This window comes from Meles meles, chromosome 7 (assembly GCF_922984935.1).
Source record: "Meles meles chromosome 7, mMelMel3.1 paternal haplotype, whole genome shotgun sequence".
NCBI lineage: Eukaryota > Metazoa > Chordata > Mammalia > Carnivora > Mustelidae > Meles > Meles meles.
This window is the reverse complement of record NC_060072.1, coordinates 102040670-102060736: the sequence shown is the minus strand read 5'-3', so window position 1 is coordinate 102060736 and position 20067 is coordinate 102040670. Positions and strand designations below refer to the sequence as shown.

General features: G+C 45.0%; 1 protein-coding gene across 1 annotated transcript in view; it reads left to right on the top strand.

Annotated features, from left to right (window-relative positions):
- Nucleotides 1–20067, top strand: part of PPM1H (protein phosphatase, Mg2+/Mn2+ dependent 1H) — a 258148-nt gene that overhangs the window by 175715 nt on the left and 62366 nt on the right. The window contains exon 6 of the mRNA XM_046011468.1: nucleotides 15016–15134. Coding sequence (XP_045867424.1) covers nucleotides 15016–15134 — 119 coding nt within the window. The remainder of the gene's footprint in view (nucleotides 1–15015; nucleotides 15135–20067) is intronic.

Genomic DNA, 20067 nt, shown 5'->3' with positions numbered 1-20067 from the left:
TGGAGGGCAGGCTCCTTGCCTTTGTCACTTCATGTTGTACCCCGCACGGAAGAGATACTGAACTGGGATTCGTTGACTAAAGGGAAGAGAGAACCAATATCTGTATTGACTTCTGGATCATTACCACACAGTACTCTCCCCTCCTCCTTCCCCTGAAACCTGTCACAGCCCTTTGCCTGGCCATGCCTCAACTACACTGTCTTCATCACCTCCTTGCCCTTTTGTGAAAACTGTCCTGTTTTCCTGATGAAGCCAATGGGAAACAGCAGGTTGACTTTTTTTTGTTTTGCAATGATTTCACGTCTTCTTGTTACAAGAATGGTACAGAGAGTTCAAAATGTTAACTTTTAAGGAGGGATGGGAATGCTGACATTTATCAGATTCCTAATATTGGTGGTACATTTTTTGATGGTTACAATGAGATGTGTGTTTCTTCCGATCTCAGCTTTGTCATGTGACTGTGTCTGCTTTCAACAAGGCCCTTCCCTGATCCACAGCTTCATCACCAGTAACGGACGTAGAAAGCTTTAGAAGACAGGTTTAAAGATTAAGTGAAAACTACATGTAGAATTCTTTTGTGCACAGAGTCCTCATTTGATTATCATTTGATGAATCAGTCTTGCCACTTCAAATCCTACTGGCCTGCAAACCACAATGATTCTTTCCCTTATTTTTTAGTTTAAGAATCACTTCTTATGTTCCTAAAGATGAATGTGTATTTTTGTGTTACTCAGACAATCAGTGTGTACACTCTTAGCCCACAGAACTGAGCCTAATTGCTGAATTTCTAAAAGGTAAGAAAGCCATCCCCGTTCTTTTTCATCCTTACTTCTAAATCATACACGTTTCTTTGGTTTATAACTATTCTCCCCAAACAACAGAACGGTGATTGACCAGAACATAAAATATCCTGGTTGTCCAACTTCCCATTCTGTCAGGAGTCTAGAAATGTATGCTTCAAATTGAACAAACCCAGTAACTGCAGTCACATGATCTGTGATGCAAATCTTTTGTTTTTGTTTTTGAGTGAAGTTTTGAGAGAATTAGGGGGGTTTATAGTATAAAGTGTTAAAAATAATATCAAGGGGTACCTGGGTGGCTCATTCTTCGGCACGGGTCATAATCCCAGGGTCCTGGGGTCAAGCCCTGCGTCAGGCTCCCTGTTCTATGTGAAGCCTGCTTCTCCCTCTCCCACTCCCCAGCTTGTGTTCCCTCTCCCCTGTCTCTCTCTGTCAAATAAATAAATAAAATCTTTAAAAAAAATAAAAATAGGATCAGTTATGAGAGGAAAACAGTAGTGTGATAACTTCTCTCAGCCCAGCCCAGGCACGGCTATGAGATCACACGATGTCTCTGAAGGACACCTCCCTTGAAATAGTCACTGTAGGTTCTGAAATCAAAATGAAAAGTAATCCCATGGTAATATACAGCACGGTATATATCGTAATCATTTTAAGTGCATCTAATCCTACCAGTTCATTTTTTTTCTTGGAAGATCAGTTCCTTTGAACTAATTATGAAACACTTTAGTGTAATGGGGATTGTAGTATCCTTTACGTGATCTAAACGAGTTAGTACATCCCTGGGAAGTTAACAATGTACTCTATTCTTAGGTCAAATTAAATTTTCCTTTTATGATGTGTGAGGAAATATTTATGATAAAATCATTAAAGCTTCTGGGTCCCTAGAGACTTGACTTGAGCATGTGTCTGCAGTTCGATGTGTAGAAAAGGTTAATGGTTTTCTTGGAGGCAGCGAAGATTCAGAGCTCATTGTACGTGAGCCATTTTGATCCACATCGAAGAGGAATGTTCTTGGTATGCACAGTCTGGACGTTTGGGGATTCCAGAACTGGAAGCAGATTACAAGATGATGGATGTGGTAGGCATGTTAGTTTTGTTTGGTCTTTCGTCCTGACCTCGGGAGGACCCTTCGTGCCGCTCTCCCGTAATGTGAACTTTGTTCCATAGATTCTTGGGCAGGGTGATTAATCAGGCAGGCTGGAGGGTTTGACGTGTTCACATGGAATGTGGCAGGTGTGTGACGAAGGGGCAGGGGCTGTGAACTTCTGCCCCAGCGGCCAGGGAAAGCTGCTGTTCTACAGTCATGAGTAAGCCTTGCTCTTCCGTCACGGTGCCTTTTTTTTTTTTTTTTTTTTTAATGATTCTAGGATGATTGAAGTAAAATATTTAAGGAAGTCCACCAAGCTAAATGGAATGTTTGGATGGAGTCAGGGCACAGACGGGAGGAAAGGCAATCTGGTCATGGTTGTGTCTCGGCAGAATTTACTGCTTTGATGTTGCGGCCTGCAGAAAACCACCCCCACCTCTGCTTCAGGTGACAGCCAGAGATGGATCTCTCAGGGGGACCTCTGGAGCCCCAAGGTGTGAGAGTGATGGCTTCCCCTCCATTCTGCCTAGACATATTTATAAACTCTGATTTGATTACATGAAGATGTGCTGGTATCATCAAACCTTCAAATAATGCACTTCTGTCCTTGTAGATAATCAAGTCTGCAGCTGTTTTTCATCAAGGGTAATGTACAGAAGAGATGAAAGTGGGTTTCAAATACACATTTGATACGTACAAGTGCAACATTATCCGAGGTGATTTCTTGCGGTGTCCTTGGAACTACCCCCAGCTTTCTCCGCCGAGTCCGATTCTGTCTGCGTGCCGTTTCCCTGGTGTTGGATTTGGAAAGCTTTCAAGGTGGACAGTGTTGCTCCTCTTGGCCTTTTGGGATTTTTCATGCTCAAGAGTGATCTCCCAAAAGTATATTCTTTAACCTGCTTTTTAAAACAGGATACTGTAATGTGGGGGAGGGTCAAGTGTGCTAGTGTATAAAAGTGACTGAGCCCCCACCATACCATTTAGTCTCGAGAGCACGTTGAGCCCGGGAGGCCGTTAGTCATAGGGCGGCAACTTCTCACTGTGCTTCGCTTGATGACTGAGTCATGGAAAAATCTGCTCCAATCCTGTCTCTTTTTTCCCCCCTTTAAACCTTTCTCGCAAAACTGCCTGTGAGTTTCAGAATTTCTAATTGAAATACAGCAGTTAAAAAACGGCTGGCCTTTTTCTTTCTTTTTTTTTTAAGATTTTGTTTATTTATTTGACAGAGAGAGAGAGAGAGAGATCACAAGTAGGCAGAGAGGCAGGCAGAGAGAGAAGGAAGCAGGCTCCCCGCTGAGCAGAGAGCCCGATGCGGGGCTCGATCCCAGGACCCCGAGATCATGACCTGAGCCGAAGGCAGCGGCTTAACCCACTGAGCCACCCAGGCACCCCACACCCCATTTTTCATATGTACTATAGGTTTGACTGATCACACAGGTGCACAGAGAAGCCAGGAGAGTTTTAGAGCGCAGAAATGGCACCGCCCCGAGTTTTCAAGACAGAGCTTCTTTCTGGCGGCCTGGGAGTGCTGCTTGGCTTCATGGAAGACTCTGAAAGACATTAGTCCCTGTAAGTGAACCTCACCACTTCCAGAGACTTGGCTTTGTTTGTTTGTTTGTTTGCTTAAGATTTTATTTATTTATTCGAGAGAGAGAGAGAGAGAGAACAGAAGCAGGGGAAGGGGCAGAAGGAAGCAGACTCACTGCTGAGCAGGGAGCCCGATGCGGGGCTCAGTCCCAGGACCCCAGGATCATGACCTGAGCCGAAGGCAGATGCCCAACCGACTGAGCCACCCAGGCACCCCCAGAGCCTTGATTTTGAAGATGAATATAAATGGATGTTTTGTTTATTCCAGGTCAGGAGGAGTCAGAGGCTTGGTGTTGAGGTATTCTAAACACCCTGACCAGACCTAAGAAAATGAATTCCGCACAGCTAAACAAAGTAACCACGAGAATGTATCCCTAACTTACTTTTATTCTTTAAAAAAGCTCAGTCTTTCTCCACAGTTGCTACACTCATAGAATCTTTAGACTCTCTGAAACCCCTGTCCCTTGCACCATTGTGAAGAAAAAGTGGGGCACATAAAACCAGAGCCATCTGTTCATAGGTCCCTTAAACATTGATCTGAGTGTAAAGAAGCAAGGTCATGTAGTGCATCCTTTAAAAATGTTAAAGTTAAATACACTCTGAAAGAGGTAGACAGCATTCACGGAGGTTTACCAGGACAAACGTTAGCTGTGTATACAGAGTTTTCTCTTCTCCAGTTGCTTCATCTGGGAAATCTGGTAATTATGGACTCCTCCCAAGACGGGATGATGACTAATGAGTTAATATTTATAGTGTGTTTACAACAGTGCCTAGATCAGAGACAAAATAAAATCTCTTCGTTTCACGTCTAACTGTATATGAAGAACTTTTGTATGGCCGTCCTGCCTTCGAGACTACTTCTGTGGCCTTTTATAAAATTTATAAATTCCATTTGCATATGCAGAGGGATTGAAGATATGCAGGCACATTCTTTTTGCTGACATGAGTTGTTCTGTCTTCCAATGAATTCTTTTCCCAGATTTTTACTTGGGAGGAAAAAAGCATTAAGCATATGAATATGGAAACTTTATATGTTTTATGTAAATGAATACTTTTTACCCCTTATTCTATACATTAAACTGTTGCAGAGTTGACAAATCTAGGCAATTTTGTTTAATATATCCATTTGCATACCAGTTTCCATGTGGCTCCTTTAGCGTAAGCTATAAATTTTACAATTTTAGAGTTATTTTAGGGGCACGCTTTTCTCTGGTTGATCAGTACAGTCCCATGTAGAAATTTAAATGTGAATCTTTCTTGACATCCATGTAGCCAGACAGAATTTTATCAATATTCAGTTTCATAATGGCATATATACATAAGCTGGGTTCTTGTTACTTTGGGATTTTTAAGGATAAATTAAGACAGAGATTTCTTTATGAAAGACTCCAACGCATACATATTTAGATTTCAGCCATTAACATTTTCCCTTCATTTTTGTTTAACCCAAACCAAAATATTCTATCTCTGCACTGTAAATCAGGCAGCCAGCCTTGGTTCTGGGATAGCCCTCTCATTTGACCAGTAGTGTGACCATCAGTGGCTTGGCTGATGGTTATTAATTTCATTGCATTTGTGACCTTAGACTTTTCATCATGGTAAATCACCCTGAAATGTAAGGCTTCCAGTCTTCCCGTCATAAAATCTGACAAGGTTTTTCCCTTTCTATGGGCAAGAAAGAGGAGAGATTACTCGGGTTGGTTTTGTTTCTTCTGGTTTTTTGTTTTTTTTGTTTTTTGGGGGATTTTTTTTGTCTTAAGATTTGTGTTAAACACTGAAAATCCTCATTTTGGCAACATCCTTTCAAATACTGAGCGGTCCGAATGTTTAACAAATTAGCTCCTATAAAAGTTTTCTAGTAAGAGGACTTCGCCAACTATTTCCTGCTATGGAATCTGCCCTCTCATTGAACACATGAGTGTTTTTACCTTCCGTATCTTGCCAATGCGAGTGGAAATTGGAACAACTACTTTGAAAAACGGTTTGGCTCAGCCGTTCTACTCCCAGGTAGGCACCTAACCAGAGGGTACACAAATGTTCACCAAACTAGAATGTGCACAGCAGCATGGGGTGTAGTAGAACAGACTGGAAACTATCCACATGTCCCTGGAAAGCAGAATGGCATAAGACACTTGTCAGCCAGAGTCATGGCCTAGAATGCCATGCAGTACTGAGAATGAACACGTTTTAATTACATGCAACAGTGTGGATGAATCACACAGACTTAACACCCAGCACTGGGGGCAGCTTATAGGATTCCATAGTAAGTGAACAAAGAAGCAGAACCAACCCACAGGTTGAGATGGTGCTCGGGAGAGCAGTGGTTGGATGGGGTCCTGACCCCAGGTGCTGCTAACATGTTGTTTCTTGATCTAGATGCCAATTACATGACCATGGCCAATTTGTGAAAATACGTGGGCCCATACACATACGATATAGTAACTTTACTGTGTATATATTATTCCTGCTCGAAAAGTTTTTTTTACAAAAAATACTTCCACTTTATTGAACTGGTTATTACTCTTTGTGGGAGGGGCCTTCTTCAGGGATCTGCAGGAGCCCATGGAGAAGCAGCTAGATGGGTCCCCAAGAAAGGCACCCTTCTGTCTCGTCTCTGTTCTTTCCTAAAAGCAGTTTCAAAAGCCCCTCCACTCACCATGCTGCTTCGCACTTCCTCACCTCTCCTCTTGCTACTCTGGCCCCAGACACCTTCGGTGACCAGCTTTTCAGATGCTTTTCAGATTCTTTCTAACCCATCCAGTGAGTGCCCCACTCTTTATCCCTTAGCCCCTGGGGGTATCTCCATTCCACCCATAAGCCTTCTTCAGTCTCCCCAACTCATGTGAGAGCTCTGAATAAAGGGACCTCTTTTTTTTTATTCTTTGAATCCCTACCCCCGATACCTGGGACATGGGGGAGTTCATGTGTCAGTCGCATGCATTCCTTCGGCCGGCTACCACCAAACCTGGGGTAATCCTCTCGCTAGCTGGCACTTCTCATTGGCAAGATGACCACAAAACAGCAGAAGGAACTTTTATTAAAAGGAGTAAGCCTTTTGTGTTTTGCAGCACGCAATTTTGAGTAGCCTCAGGACCTACCTCAGTGGGTCTGCAGGAAGTGTCTGCAGGAAGCCTGGTGCTCTGTCTCCTCCTGTCACCATTCCATACATATCACTCTCTAGTTCTGGGTCCCGCTTCTCCTCCCTATGTTCACCCTGCCTTGCCAAGGTGTGCAAAGCTCTCCAGCAGTCTGGGAAGGTGGAGCTCAGATCCATGTGTTCCAGAGTGGGACAGACCTGGGTTCAGGTTTCTCATCCACTTTGCTCTAATGAGAGGCTTCCTAGAAGGTTCTGGAAAGGCATCTCTTTTTCAGGCTTGTCCCCTCCTGAATCCCTCTGTGACTCAGATTCTCACTGGGATGCGGTGCTTGCATTTGTTCACAGTAAGTGCTACTTCCGTCCCCTTGTAGCTAGTTTCTGCCCAGGACAAGAGAGCAAAGCAGCCAGGAGGCTTCTGATCCTCCTTCCTCATCTCTGGTGTCCTGCTGCCTCTCGGCACAGCAGGTTACTCTAGCATCGTTTCCCTAGATGAGCTGACCGTCTTGTCCCTGGACAAACATAACCATGTCTGGAAGTTTATTATCATCAGCTGTATAGACACTAAGTGGCAAGGATAGGTCCTACCCTCTTTCTAGCAAACCTGCACTCTCCAGACTCCCTAAAGGTCTCCTGGCAGCCTGTCTTTGGTTTGGTAGGGGCAGTGGTTACCAAGCTTTCTTTCCAGGGGTCATTTGTGGCAACACACGACCTTCAGTGTACCTCCACTCCCACCCCTCAGTTAGGAACATTCTGTTATGCTTCCTTGTGGGAGAGTCTCAAAGTTTAGGATAAAAATGGAGGTACAAAAGGTGATCCTTTTTTTTTTTTTTTAAACATGAAACAGGCCAGCACACATTAAACTGGATTTTAGTATAAAATACGTCTCTGGGTATCTAGTCAGCAAGCTTATTAAGTAGAGAAGAGATATGACATTGTTTGGATATTCTTAGGAATGTGAAATACCATGAGGTTTTAAATGGTATAACTGCACCCACACACACGTGCTTTTGTAGGAAGGTATCTATCAAATTGTAAAAAGTTAGCTAAGTCCAGAATACGGTAATATGTGTCCAGGATTGTTTTTATGTGCCATGGACCTGAGTTTTAATTTTTCAAAAAATTGAAAGCTATACTGTATTATTTTACAAAGTTTAATTACCAAGTGTAATTGTGTAAAGTGTTTGTTCTTCCAGCAAATGCTTACTTGGAGTCTTTACTGTGTTAGGGGCTATGCTAGGCCCTGGCCTGTAGCTAAGATTTAAAAATAATGAGCATACTTAAGTGTAGCTGGTATTATTTTCATCACAGTGCAGATGTTCTAACATACATATGCCCAAATATTGTCATTATCGAGAACGAGCTAAAATACATCCAGCATGTGAGAAAAATAAGGACCATTTAGGAGAGTGTCCAGAATTTTTATTTTGTAGGGATCTTAATGTGTTCGTGCTCCCCGGTCTTGGATTTTTATCCCATTAAGGCCTACATTTTTCATAGGCCAGCATCCCTATGAACCTTGGGAAAGGACAGTAGTCTTATATACCTGTTTATGAACTGCCCGGATATGAGCAGTCGAGCAAAACATTCCAAAATCATCCAAAAGTCTTACAAGTTTGGAGTCAAGATACCATTGGACTCTATTGCTGAGAGGAACCTAAAAGTTCTTACACCCACATTTTACAGTCTTTAGACTTTGGGTATGTTGCTTATATTGAATTCAAAGTAAAATCACTTTTGAGGCTCAAGATTCCAGAACGCTGACATGAATGATGCTTCTGGTGGGACAGGCCAGCTCTAGCCAAGTAACACTAACGAGTCGTGTTGCTTGAATGCTGCGTAGCCTCTGAGAAGTTGTTTGAGTTCCCTAGTTGTGGTCCACTCTGCTTCTGAGAATAGAATGTCTCTGTGCTGGGCTGTTGGGAAGCGGTGGGCTTTGGCGTCCCCTGAATTTGAGCCTGGTAGGTCATTCCCAGTGACGTTAACTTTCCCTCAAATTATTGGAATAACAAGGGGCAGTGAAGCTCCTCTCAATGATTTTCTAAAACTTACTTTAAAAACTGGGTTCTCGTATTGGGATTACATCAAAATAAAAAGCTGCACAGTGAAGGAAACAGTCAATAAAAAGGCACAGTACAGAAAGGGAGAAGATATTTGCAAATGGCATATCCAATAAAGGATTAGTATTCAAACTATATAAAGAACTTCCACAACTCAGCACCCAAAAAACAAATAATCTAATTTTAAAGTAGGCAGAAGACGTAAATATACATTTTCTCCAAAGAAGACGTACAGATCACCAACAGACAAATGAAAAGATGCTCAATATCACTCATCATCAGGGAAGTGCAAGTCAAAACTACAATGAGATGTCATCCTACACCTGTCAGAATGGCTAAAATCAACAACACAAGGAACAACAAGTGTTGGTGAGGATGTAGAGTAAAAACAACCCTCTTCCACTGTTGGTGGAAGCTACTATGGAAAATAGTACTGGGTAGCTACTATGGAAAATAATATGGAGGTTCCTCAAATAGTTAAAAAGAGAAATACCCTATGATTCAGTAATTTCACTACTGGGTATTTATCCAAAGGATACAAGAACACTAATTTATTTATTTATTTATTTATTTTTAAGATTTTATCCATTTATTTGACAGACAGAGATCACAAGTAGGCAGAGAGGCAGACAGAGAGAGAGAGGAGGAAGCAGGCTGTCCGCAGAGCAGAGAGCCCGATGCAGGGCTCGATCCCAGAACCCTGGGATCATGACCTGAGCTGAAAGCAGAGGCTTTAATCCACTGAGCCACCCAGGCGCCCCCAAGAACACTAATTTAGAGGAATACATGTGCCTCTATTTGTAGCAGCATTATTTATAACAGCCAAGTTATGGAAGCAGCCCAAGTGTCCATCAATAGATAAATGGATAAAGAAAATGTGATACACATACACAAATGAATATTATTGAGCCATAAAAAAAGAATGAAATCTTGCCATTTTCAGTGACATGGATGAATACTTAGAAAGTATTATGCTAAGAATTTAAACAAATGAGCAAAGGAAAAAGAGAAACAAACTAAGAAACAGACACCTCACTAGAGAGAATAAACTGATTGTTACCAGAGGGGAAGTGGGTAGAGGGTTAAGAAGTGCACTTCTCAGGGCACCTGGGTGGCTCAGTGGGTTAAAGCCTCTGCCTTCGGCTCAGGTCATGATCTCAGGGTCCTGGGATCAAGCCCCACATTGGGCTCTCTGCTCAGCGGGGAACCTGCTTCCCTTCCTCTCTCTCTGCCTGCCTCCCTGCCTACCTGTGATCTCTGTCAAATAAATAAAATCTTAAAAAAAAAGTGCACTTATCATGAGTCCTTGGTAATGTGTGGAACTTTTGGATCATTGTATCGTGCACCTGAAACTAATTAACACTGTAAGTTAACAATACTGGGATTAAAACAAAAACTTTATTAAAAATAAGTGAAAATAAAAAATAATGATTTTTAGGGTTTTCTTTAATAATCATGTTTAATACAGGTAAGTTAAAAAGAAAGCTGTCAGATAACATTTTACATTTAGATGATTGAAATTATGTACTTACCAGATGTGTTCATAGAGGACCATGTGAAGGACTGTTTAAGCTGCTGTCCCCCAAAAATTTATGTTGAAGCCGTATCCCCCGGAGTGCTAAATTTGGAGATAGGACCTTTACAGACGGAATTGAGATGAAATGAGATTGCAAGAGTAGGACCTTCATCAGATAGGATAAAAGTCCTGAGAAGAGACTCTAGGGATCTCGGTGTCTCTCCCGAGAGAGACAGAGGAAAGCTGGCAGGAGGCACAGTGAGGTGGGTCTGCCAGCCTCGCAGCGAATCTGCTGGTACCTTGATCTTAGACTTCCCAGCCTCCAGAGCTGGGAGACAGAGTGTTCAAACACCCAGTTTGTGGTATTTCGACATAACAGCCCACCTAAGACGAAGTACAAAAACTCCCATGAGCACCGCAGAAAAAGATACATCCAAAGGCGCAGATGTATGTTTTCCTCTGAAAACCTACAGGTATGTGCCCCATTGTACTATAGCATCTCATTTCTCATGAATCAACCACCTATTTGCTCTACTGTACTTACTTCTTGAGTTGTTTTTTTCCTTAACACCTGTAACTCCCGTCGGGTCTGACAAATACCAACCATAGTGAGTACTGAAATTGCTGGTAAGAAGGGAGCCCACGATTAGGATATGGATGGTGAATTTTAAAAATAGTAAATACATGTCCTAGGTACACACGGAATACAGGTGAATTCTATGGTGGGCGTAACTGTGACAGAAAATACGTCCTGCATTACGCGAAATGTCCTGTGGCCATTAGAGAAGAAGGTAGAGAAATCTCAGGATTGGTGAAGGAGGAATATTACAGTATTATTTCAGAGCCAAGGCACTTTTTTTTTTTTTTTTGCCTTTTGACCTCTCTGAAATTGGGATATTTTACAACCGATGGGTGTCATCCGCCAAGTGGCAGGCGCTGCGAGGATGTCCTCTTCCCGGCGCGTGCAGACAACAGAGCGCAGCCCCAGACTTGCAGTGTGGGTGTCCAGCAGCTTAGAAGAAAACCCTGCAGACAGAAAGGAAGCCCTCGTGAGCCTCCTTGGATTCACCTGGTTGTGCAGAGGGGCTTGGAGGTGTGAATCTAACTTGTCAAGCCACATTCCCGACGTGGGAGTTAGAAGTAAGCTGGCTCAAGATAATTGCCGAGCCGACTTAAGAACTTTGCACCCCTGGTTCTGAGGCTTTTGGTTCTTTGGTGGATTATTTAAGAAATGTTGCTTCGCCAGTGCTCCGAGGAAACACAGGCCAGTGGTGTGTGGAAAATCATGAACGTTAGTGACTCAGCGTTGAAAACTGATGAGGGGGTGCCTGGGTGGCTCAGTGGGTTAAAGCCTCTGCCTTTAGCTCAGGTCATGATCCCAGGGTCCTGGGATCGAGCCCCACATCGGGCTCCCTGCTCAGCAGGAAGCCTGCTTCCCCTCTCTCCCTCTGCCTGCCTCTCTACCTACTTGTGATCTCTCTCTGTCTGTCAAATAAATAAAAATCTTAAAAAAAAAAAGAAAAGAAAACTGATGAGTAGTTGGATCCTAAATGTGAAAACGTTTTTGGAAAACCTTAGCCGATGTACTTCACCAATATATTCTTCTTAAATATTCCCCAGGGTGATAAATAAAAATTTATCTAAATCCAAAGGAGCCTTTTCAAAAAGAATAAAATAAAAATTCGAAGTGGCAAGGAAGTACTGTATGTAGTGTAATTGGCGGTTTCTCTCCCTTTCTTAGGGGTAAGAAAGTAATAGCCCCTCTAATAAAGGGCATCTTAGAATTGGATAAACAGAGTAGCCTGTTGTTAGAATGGGAGGCAGCAAGCAGTTTGAAACCCTGAAAGCCTCTGCATGTGAAGGAGTGCCAGATGTCACAGGAACCCGAGATTTAAGGCCCCTCTGAGCCGGCTCATCCTAAAAGGGAGAGGTGAGGTGGCCCATGCAGAGAGTGGGCTGCTCAGGACTTCCAGCTGCTTTGCAGGCGTCTGCCTCAGCAGGTCTTCCCTTACCACTGCCCAGGCCAACGTGTACCAGCAGAAAGGGTGTGAGAGTACCCGGTTCCAGCACCAGCAAACGGCCACTCAGCCTCCTGGTAAGGGGGCCAAGTACCTGGAATGCTGCACACTGACCCCTTTTGGTCACTTGAGTCTGTGAAAAAATGTATTTAGAAAAGGCCTTTGGATCCTAACCTGCTTGTTAATAATATACATGTGTGGCATTTACCTGTATTGCTATACACGCATTCATTTGTATGTACGTCTGTGTCTTATATGGATCTGTGTACATATGATTCCACTTACATAAGCTCGGGTACGCACACCCACTCTCACTGACATACACTGTTTGATAACCTGCTTTTTGCAAATACGTCTACTCTTCCCATGTCGTTCTGTATTCTCTGTATTGTCAAAATAAATGATACCATAGAATTCCTTTGTATGGATTTTTCTCATTTATTTCATCGCTCGTATTATTAAAGGATTTCTTCTGGCTACTTCAGGAGTGTCCTTACAGCCAAGCTGTGTGCAATCTGTAATTTTTTGTTAACTGGATCCTCACAGGTGTCCACTGACGAGTCAGACTTTGCGTGGTCCAGGAGCAACAGGGCCACAGGCTTTTCCCCACTTTTTGTTTTTTGTAAATGCGTGGGCAGGTCGAAGGGTTGGAATGCGTGTTATAGACGTGGTGTTAAAAACCACCCAGCCCTGGCTGGTCACCTTGGGCGATGTGTCTCAAGTTCTCTGGGTCTTCATTCCCCATCTGTAACTTGAGTCTGTGGCACGTGATTTGTAGGGTTGTTGATGTAGTAACAGGCGTACCGAGTGGCTGGTATTTGGTAGCCCCTAAGTCAGTGTTCGAACAACTTGGGGGGGTGGGGTGGGAAGAAGAGTGTCGTGCTGACGGGGTCCGGCCGTTCTAGGGGACGACAAAGTGTGCATAGTAGATGCTGCTGTTCGTTGATGGTTTATGCCTCTGTTCCTTTGGTCCGGACAGCTGGCTTCCTGGGTGTGTGACTCGTGCGTCTGCACAGGGCCTTGCACACGATTTAGTGGTCTGCCCTCACTGTCTAGAAATCTTTAATCTTGAACAGAAGCTCCATATTTTCATTTCACATTGGGCTCCGCAGGTTCTGTAGCCAGTGCCCCCTGAAAGGCTGTTGGCAGTGTGACCTGAGCGCTCACAAAGCACGTGTCATAGTTAGGATGTAATAGGGCTCAGGCACCATAAGAAGGACATAGTCATCTTTTTTTATGAGCAGAGATGACTGTGGTAAGTGCATTCATTTAATTATTAAACATGTGAGATAAATACAGAGTTAATTTAGGAGAGAGTAAGAAACTGAGGCTCCAGAAGCTTAATCACCAACTAATAATAATAACTATTAAATGCAGAACTTGGATTCAGACCCAAGTCTGTGTCCCCCAAAGCCCACACCACTGACGCCCTGTGAAGTATTAGTTTCCCCCTCCCTCCCTCCCTCCCTCCCTTCCTTCCCAAGGAACCTCTCTGTCAAACTCAGTGTTTAAGTGTTCTTGATATTCATCAGCAGCCCAACCGTCATCCCCAGCAGAGGTTGAGGTAGAGCCCCTCAGAGATGGTGTGGAATTCCTGCCAGACCCCGGAACTTTGGGGGCCACAGCAGACAGTAAAGACCCTTCCTCTTGTCAGTACTGTCCTGCCATGTCTTCAAGCCTGCTCAGAATTCCATTATCTGGCCCAGTCTAGCCAACCCAGTGACAATTCAGCTTGTTGCCTTTGCTTCCTGATAGGCTTAGCCTGGGATGACCAACATCCAGCTGAACCTCCAGACTGCCAACGAGAATCAGCAGGAGCTGCCTGTGTCAGGTCTTGCGAAAGAGGCTGTGGGAGATGCCTGTTGTCAGTAGACTGAGGACATGGCCATCTGTCCTGTGGCAGGGATCCCTTGCTTGCCTACAGTGCCATAGGTCATGATTTGCTCTGCCCACTCTTGCCTGTGTGTGTGTGTGTGTGAGAGAGAGAGAGAGAGAGAGAAGAGAGGGAGGGAGAGAAAGGATCCATCCCACTACACTGCTAATAAGCAAGCGTATAGCGTGGTGTGGGGAAGCTTCAATGCAAGTTTGCTTATGGTGTGTGGCCTTCTAGCTGGAAAGTTAATACTTGAGCATTTCATCTCTCGGAGAGCTGGATTTGAATGTCGAACGTGACAATGAGACTGTTTGTTGTTTCAAAGCAATTCCCTAAGTGGCTGTTTGCTGAAGACTTTTGTAGTGTGAACAGAGATTTGGGGGAGGGGAAGAAGCCATCTGCTCTGCAATAGTCTTCCAATTACATGATCAAATTACTGCAGAGCAAAATGGAAGGAGTCCAACAGAAAGTTCCCGTCTGGTGTATCCAGCCCCAACCTGCTCTCTTGGGCTATTGTGTTACGTGGAGATTCACTTGCAGGTTTCAAAGGCAAGGCCATGATCGCCAAGAGTGTGAGTAGGAGAGCAGAGAGAGCCAAGGAGGAGAGTCAGGGTGAGCTTTCTTGCTGCGTCAACATGAAACTCAGGAAAGTGAAACAATCTTGGATTTGAATTAAAAAGTGAACTTTTGGAGAAACTCAGTTTCTTTTCCTTTTGACTTTAGTGATCCATGTCCCTGATTACAATTAATTTGTCACATGTAGTGAAATAGTTACATCCCTTTATAACTACATTTGTTGATTTTTATTTGCTGATAACTGTAGCTTTGTAAATCTAATTCTTTCCTTTAAAACAAGAGAACAGTTTTTTTGTTTTTGAAATATGGACTGTCTTGATTTGTAAAATCATTTTCGAATCTTGTTTTTTCTTCTAAATATGTGTGTGTGTGGTTTTTTTTCCCCTTTCTTTCGCTATTAGGCATTCATGCAGCCTCACTTGCTGGGAAATGAGTTCACACATTTGGAGTTTCCAAGGAGAGTACAGAGAAAGGAGCTTGGAAAGAAGATGCTCTACAGGGACTTTAATATGACAGGCTGGTAAGAACACGCCTCCCTCTGCCTCGGCACCGCCACGGTATGTGTGAGGGATGCATCACCACTGTCAAAAGCCATTTACACAGTTTGGAGCAGGTAGTGCAGCCAGAGACCTGGCTGGTGGTGAAGGAATAGGGGCTGTGTCCACTTCTGCTGTTGGTGCCTGGACGCCAGTCCTCAGATCACGGGGCTGGTTTGCCTCAGTGCTGCTCCGAGGCCCTCCCTGGGGACACAAGACCCCACGAAGCTGACATAATTCCTCGCTTCAGATGAGCAAGCATTTTTGAGGCTTTTAAAACTCATTTAAGTTGGTTTTTAGGTCAGCGGCTCCAAGAAATGGGCTAAGAGCCTATTGAGCCAGACTAGCATGGATGTGAATCCTAACTCTGATCTTTCTAAATAGGCAACGTTGGATAAACTGCTTAACCCCTGGGAGCCTAATTTTCCAAGAATAAAGTGGAAAGTATTTGCTCTTAAGGGGTTGTTGTCAGGACCGGAGGTAATGACCCATCTGCATTATTTCTTCACATTCACAGCGAGATAAGAGTCTTGGCCGAGGGTTGTCTTCCTGCCACAGCACACCTATGGAAACACCATGTCCATCTCTGGAGTGGGTCAGTGGCTAACACGGACTCAGACCGCCTCTGCTTCTTCCGTATGAAAAATAGATATGGTGTAAAGTACATCTGCATCATATGGCTGCTGGAAGGACTAAATGAGAGTGTGCAGGGCCTGGGATGTGGAAGTGTGGGTGAAGGTTTGCTGTTAGCCCCAAGGTAGTGAGCCCTGATCCTCCTTCCGGTCTGGAGGAGAGCAAGAGGTTGAGACAGTGGACTCTTCCCTTGGCATATCTCCAGCCTCGGCACAAAAGTAGTTTCCATTTCCTCTTCTTCATTGACCAAAATAGTCCTAACAGATGGTCACAGCCCAAATTCTGGTGGTGGAGACTTCTGGGCTGGGAATGTACTCCTAGGCTGGGAGTGCACACCTAGGGAAGATAAGGGGCTGATCTGAGGCACTTCCAGTTGTCCTTTCCCATCTAAAAGAAGATTTTCACCACTATCCAGTCTTCTTCTAGTGCAGGGTCAGCAAACTATGGCCCCAAAGCCAAATTCCATCCACGGCCCCTTTCTGTACGTAATTGTTTTTAGTCCCACCATATTCATTTGTATACATTTGATCTTTGGCTGCCCTCACTCTACAACAAGGTGGTTGAGTAGTTGGAACAGAGACTGTATGACCTACAAAGCATAAAATCTTTACCCCCGTTCTAAAACATGAATGGATGTTGCAGAAAGGGTTCATCCTATTTGCAGCTCTGAGGGTCTGGAGTTTTGGTGTCCCAGAATCATTATCCTTACCCGGCTGGGTTGTCTTTGTAAGTTCATTTGTTTTGAATCAGCAAAATCAGCACTTGTCACAGAAAAATTTAAGGTGAGGGGTACTCTAGTTGGAAAAGTATGGTGGGGTTTGGTCTAGGGTTTGCGGAGTTTAGAATGATGGAAGGAAAGATGTCCTAGTTTAGGAATCCCCATGATTGCAAACACATAAACAAAAAAAGTGGATCTGCAAGACAGTGAGAAAGATGGCCAAAAAGAGAGCATCTGTGGGAAATCAGACTGAGTCGGTATCAAGGGAACATCGCCGAGGATAAGGGAAGCCATTCAGAGAAATACATTTACTGTGGGAGGCTGCGGGTTGTGCTGGTGTGTTTCTGAGGAGAATGAATGATGAAAGCAATGTTCTAGTTAGGCAGTCCTAAGGAGTTTGGAGGAGAATGATGAAAGCAGACTTAGGTAGCCAGAAGAAAACCAGCATAGAAATATGTACGTGAAGGGGCACCTGGGTGGCTCAGTCAGTTAAGCATCTGACTCTTGATTTCAGCTCTGATCGTGATCTCAGGGTCCTGGGATGGAGCCTCACATGAGGCTCCCTGCTCAGCTGGGATTCTGCTTCTCTTCCTCTGCCCCTCCCCCCACTCAGGCGTGCTCACACTCTCATGAGATCATGACCTGAACCCAAGGCAGGGGCTTAACCTACTCAGCAACCCAGGTGCCCCTAATTAGATAAATCAAGAGAGAAAAAGGAAGGAAAGAGGGAAAGACTGCAGTCTCTGGGGCGGAAGAGAGGGATGGAAGCAGAAAACGGAGAAAGAGGGAAACAAACAAGAACCTAGATGATTTAGTCCAGAGATAATTTTAGCAGTAAGTCATTAATTCCAATTACCTGTTCAAATAGGTCTCTTGAACTAGCCTGTAAGGCCCCAGGAGGAGTGGGTAGCCTCCCCTGGTGCCCGACACCCAGTGAATGGCCAGGGATTATTAATTGGAGGAAAGGAAGGAAAGGGTGTGATTGACGGCAGTTGAGGGGGTGAGGCTGTTGTGGATGGCCGCTGGGAAGGGTGGGAATAAGGAGCTGACTTTCATCTGGGATGGGTTAAGCTTGAGGCAAGGCTGTCTGTGAGTTCTTTCTATGCCAGAGGCCAATTAGATTTATGCAGTCACAACACACTTGGTAGACAAATGGCTAAAGATTACCCCTATTTTATAATTCTTAAAATGTAGATAAATTCAGGGACTAGATTACATCCAACTTTATACATGCACACTCAGTCTCTTACACCCTTTGTCTCTCTCTCTCTCTCTCACACCCACACACTGTGTTAGCATGATCCTAAGGAAAATAAGCAGTCCATAAATAAGCTGTATTTAATGTATGGAACTCCACAGAAGGTACCAAGTAACTGAAGAGCCAAGCCTGAGAATGGCTTCAGTCGACATGGTTCGCCGGCTTGTTGAAGCATGGTTCCCCACGCGGCTGTGGGTGCCAGCTCCGGCTCTGAGCGGAGATTGATGTATATCTTTGTGCATTTCCTACCTGTTCTTTTGACCTGATATGGACACTTAAGAAAAAGGAGAGCTTGAAATAAGTGGGGAAGTTTAGAACCAAGTTAGACCATTGCCCTTGTAAACTCCCTCCCTCCACCTTAATGAATTCCTTTTTTAATTGTTTGAACCTCTCATGAGAAACCTCAGATCGAGCAGTTATCTTGTAGACTTTAGAAAAAAAAATGGGCTCACATTTCGCTGCATTTCTGAGTTGTCTATAGAAAAAGAAAGCTGGCAACTGAATTCTATAGAAAGGGAGATGAAGGTCTGTGGCTCTTTCCCCACAAACGCCTTAAATTACTACCAAGTGGTTGGTATTGGTTGAAGGTGGTCAGGTGAGTGTTTGGTGTGTGTCACGCTGGAGGACACAGGTCCTTGCCATGTCCCTCTATGTTTTTGGGCTTCAGAATTAGCCTTGGCCCGTGAACTTGTTTTTCTGAAGCCCTTCTACAAATTAAGGGTTCACGTAATTCAAAGCCCTTTAATCCTGGTAGTAAATTCCTAGTTGTGGTGGTCATGTTTGTCTCCCCCATGAGCCCCCCACGAATCAAGATAGAAGTGAGCCTACCTGACAGTTATGGGAGGGGCTAAGGGCCAGACACCGCAACGGGAGCTTTAGGTGATCCCTCATCCGTTAACAGTGAACCAGATACGTTTCACAGATGCGGAAACTGAGGCTGAGGGGCTAAGTTTCAGGGCTGCGTCACTAGGAGGATGGGAGGAGCTGGGATGTGAACCCCAGCAGTGTTACTTGGGGGAGCACACCGTGTCTTGCGCCGGACTGCCCATGGCTGTTCCCATTTTGCAGCTGAGCAGGTGGAGACTCTGAGGGATTAGGTGGTTTGCTCAGCTTCTACCAGTGCAAAAGTGTCCGAGCAAGGACTAGATCCCAGGTCCGTGACTCCTAGAGCTCTTTCTGATACAAGGCAACAGTCCGTTTTTCTTCAGGGTAAGATTAGACCTAATTACTCCGTTTGGAGGGGTGACCTGAAGTTAAGCAGGGGGACCCCTATCCACCAGGATTAGTGTCTCCCCGAAAGTCCTTTAAAGAAGGGGGGGATGAATGAAGCATTTCAGGAGCTGCTGAGGCACTAACTTTTCGGGTTCCTGGTCTGACCTCCTGTATTGCCGGACACATTAAACCTTGAGGCTTCATGCTTGTCCCTAAGAGTCTGTGTGTGATTTGGGGGTGGTCTTGTTGGGCAAGAGCCCCCGAGAACCAGGTCTCCCTGGTGCTGAGGACAATGGCCTGCTCTCCTTCTGGGCGTCGTGGTAGCTGTCTGTGGCACATCTGCAGCAGAAAGGAAGGTGAGGGAGAGGCTGTCAGCTCAGGGTGGGGGGGCCTTGTCTCATCATCAAGGATGAGTGTGTTTCCTCCTGACGGGGAGCTTTTCTCTCCCACCCTCATGCTTTCTCAGAGACCGTGGAGCAACTTGGCAGGCCAGAATGTGGAGACGACAAAAGGCTATTGTCACCGGCACCTTCATAATGAAACCGGTGTCTTCCGTGGCTCTCCCACCTCCCCTTCGCCCACCTCAGATCATTCCCCAATAGATTGATTTACAGAGGTGTTTTCTTCACAGTACCCCCGGCACCGGGTCAGTCCCTGACGTGGCCCAGTCCTCACCTTCCATGCCTGGTGTGTGCCTGGTGTCCTCCGTCCTGGTGCTGGAATCCCAGCCTTGCCTCATGGCGAGCCGGCGCCCCTCCTCCCCGGCCCTTTGTGTCAAGCTGCTGTTGCGTGCTGCTCGCTAGCTGGCAGTGTGAGCTCTGTCCCGACCTGCAGCCCTCTGAGCCATCTTGGGCTGTAATTTGCTGGCAAGCATCTCTGTCACTGAGTTGAAACAGCAGTTTCTCACAGCTGCCTTTGTGGCACCAGGTCCCGGCTCTGGGGCCTGCTGGTGATTTAGCTTTCTCATGTGGGTTCAGTGTTTGTCGTGTGCTGTGTCCAGGCCCATGGAGGGAGGGTGGCGGGTGAGCCCGGGGCCCAGAAGGACATTCGGGGGGGGGGGGGGTGGCTCTGGCTACACCCATGGCGTCCAGCCAGG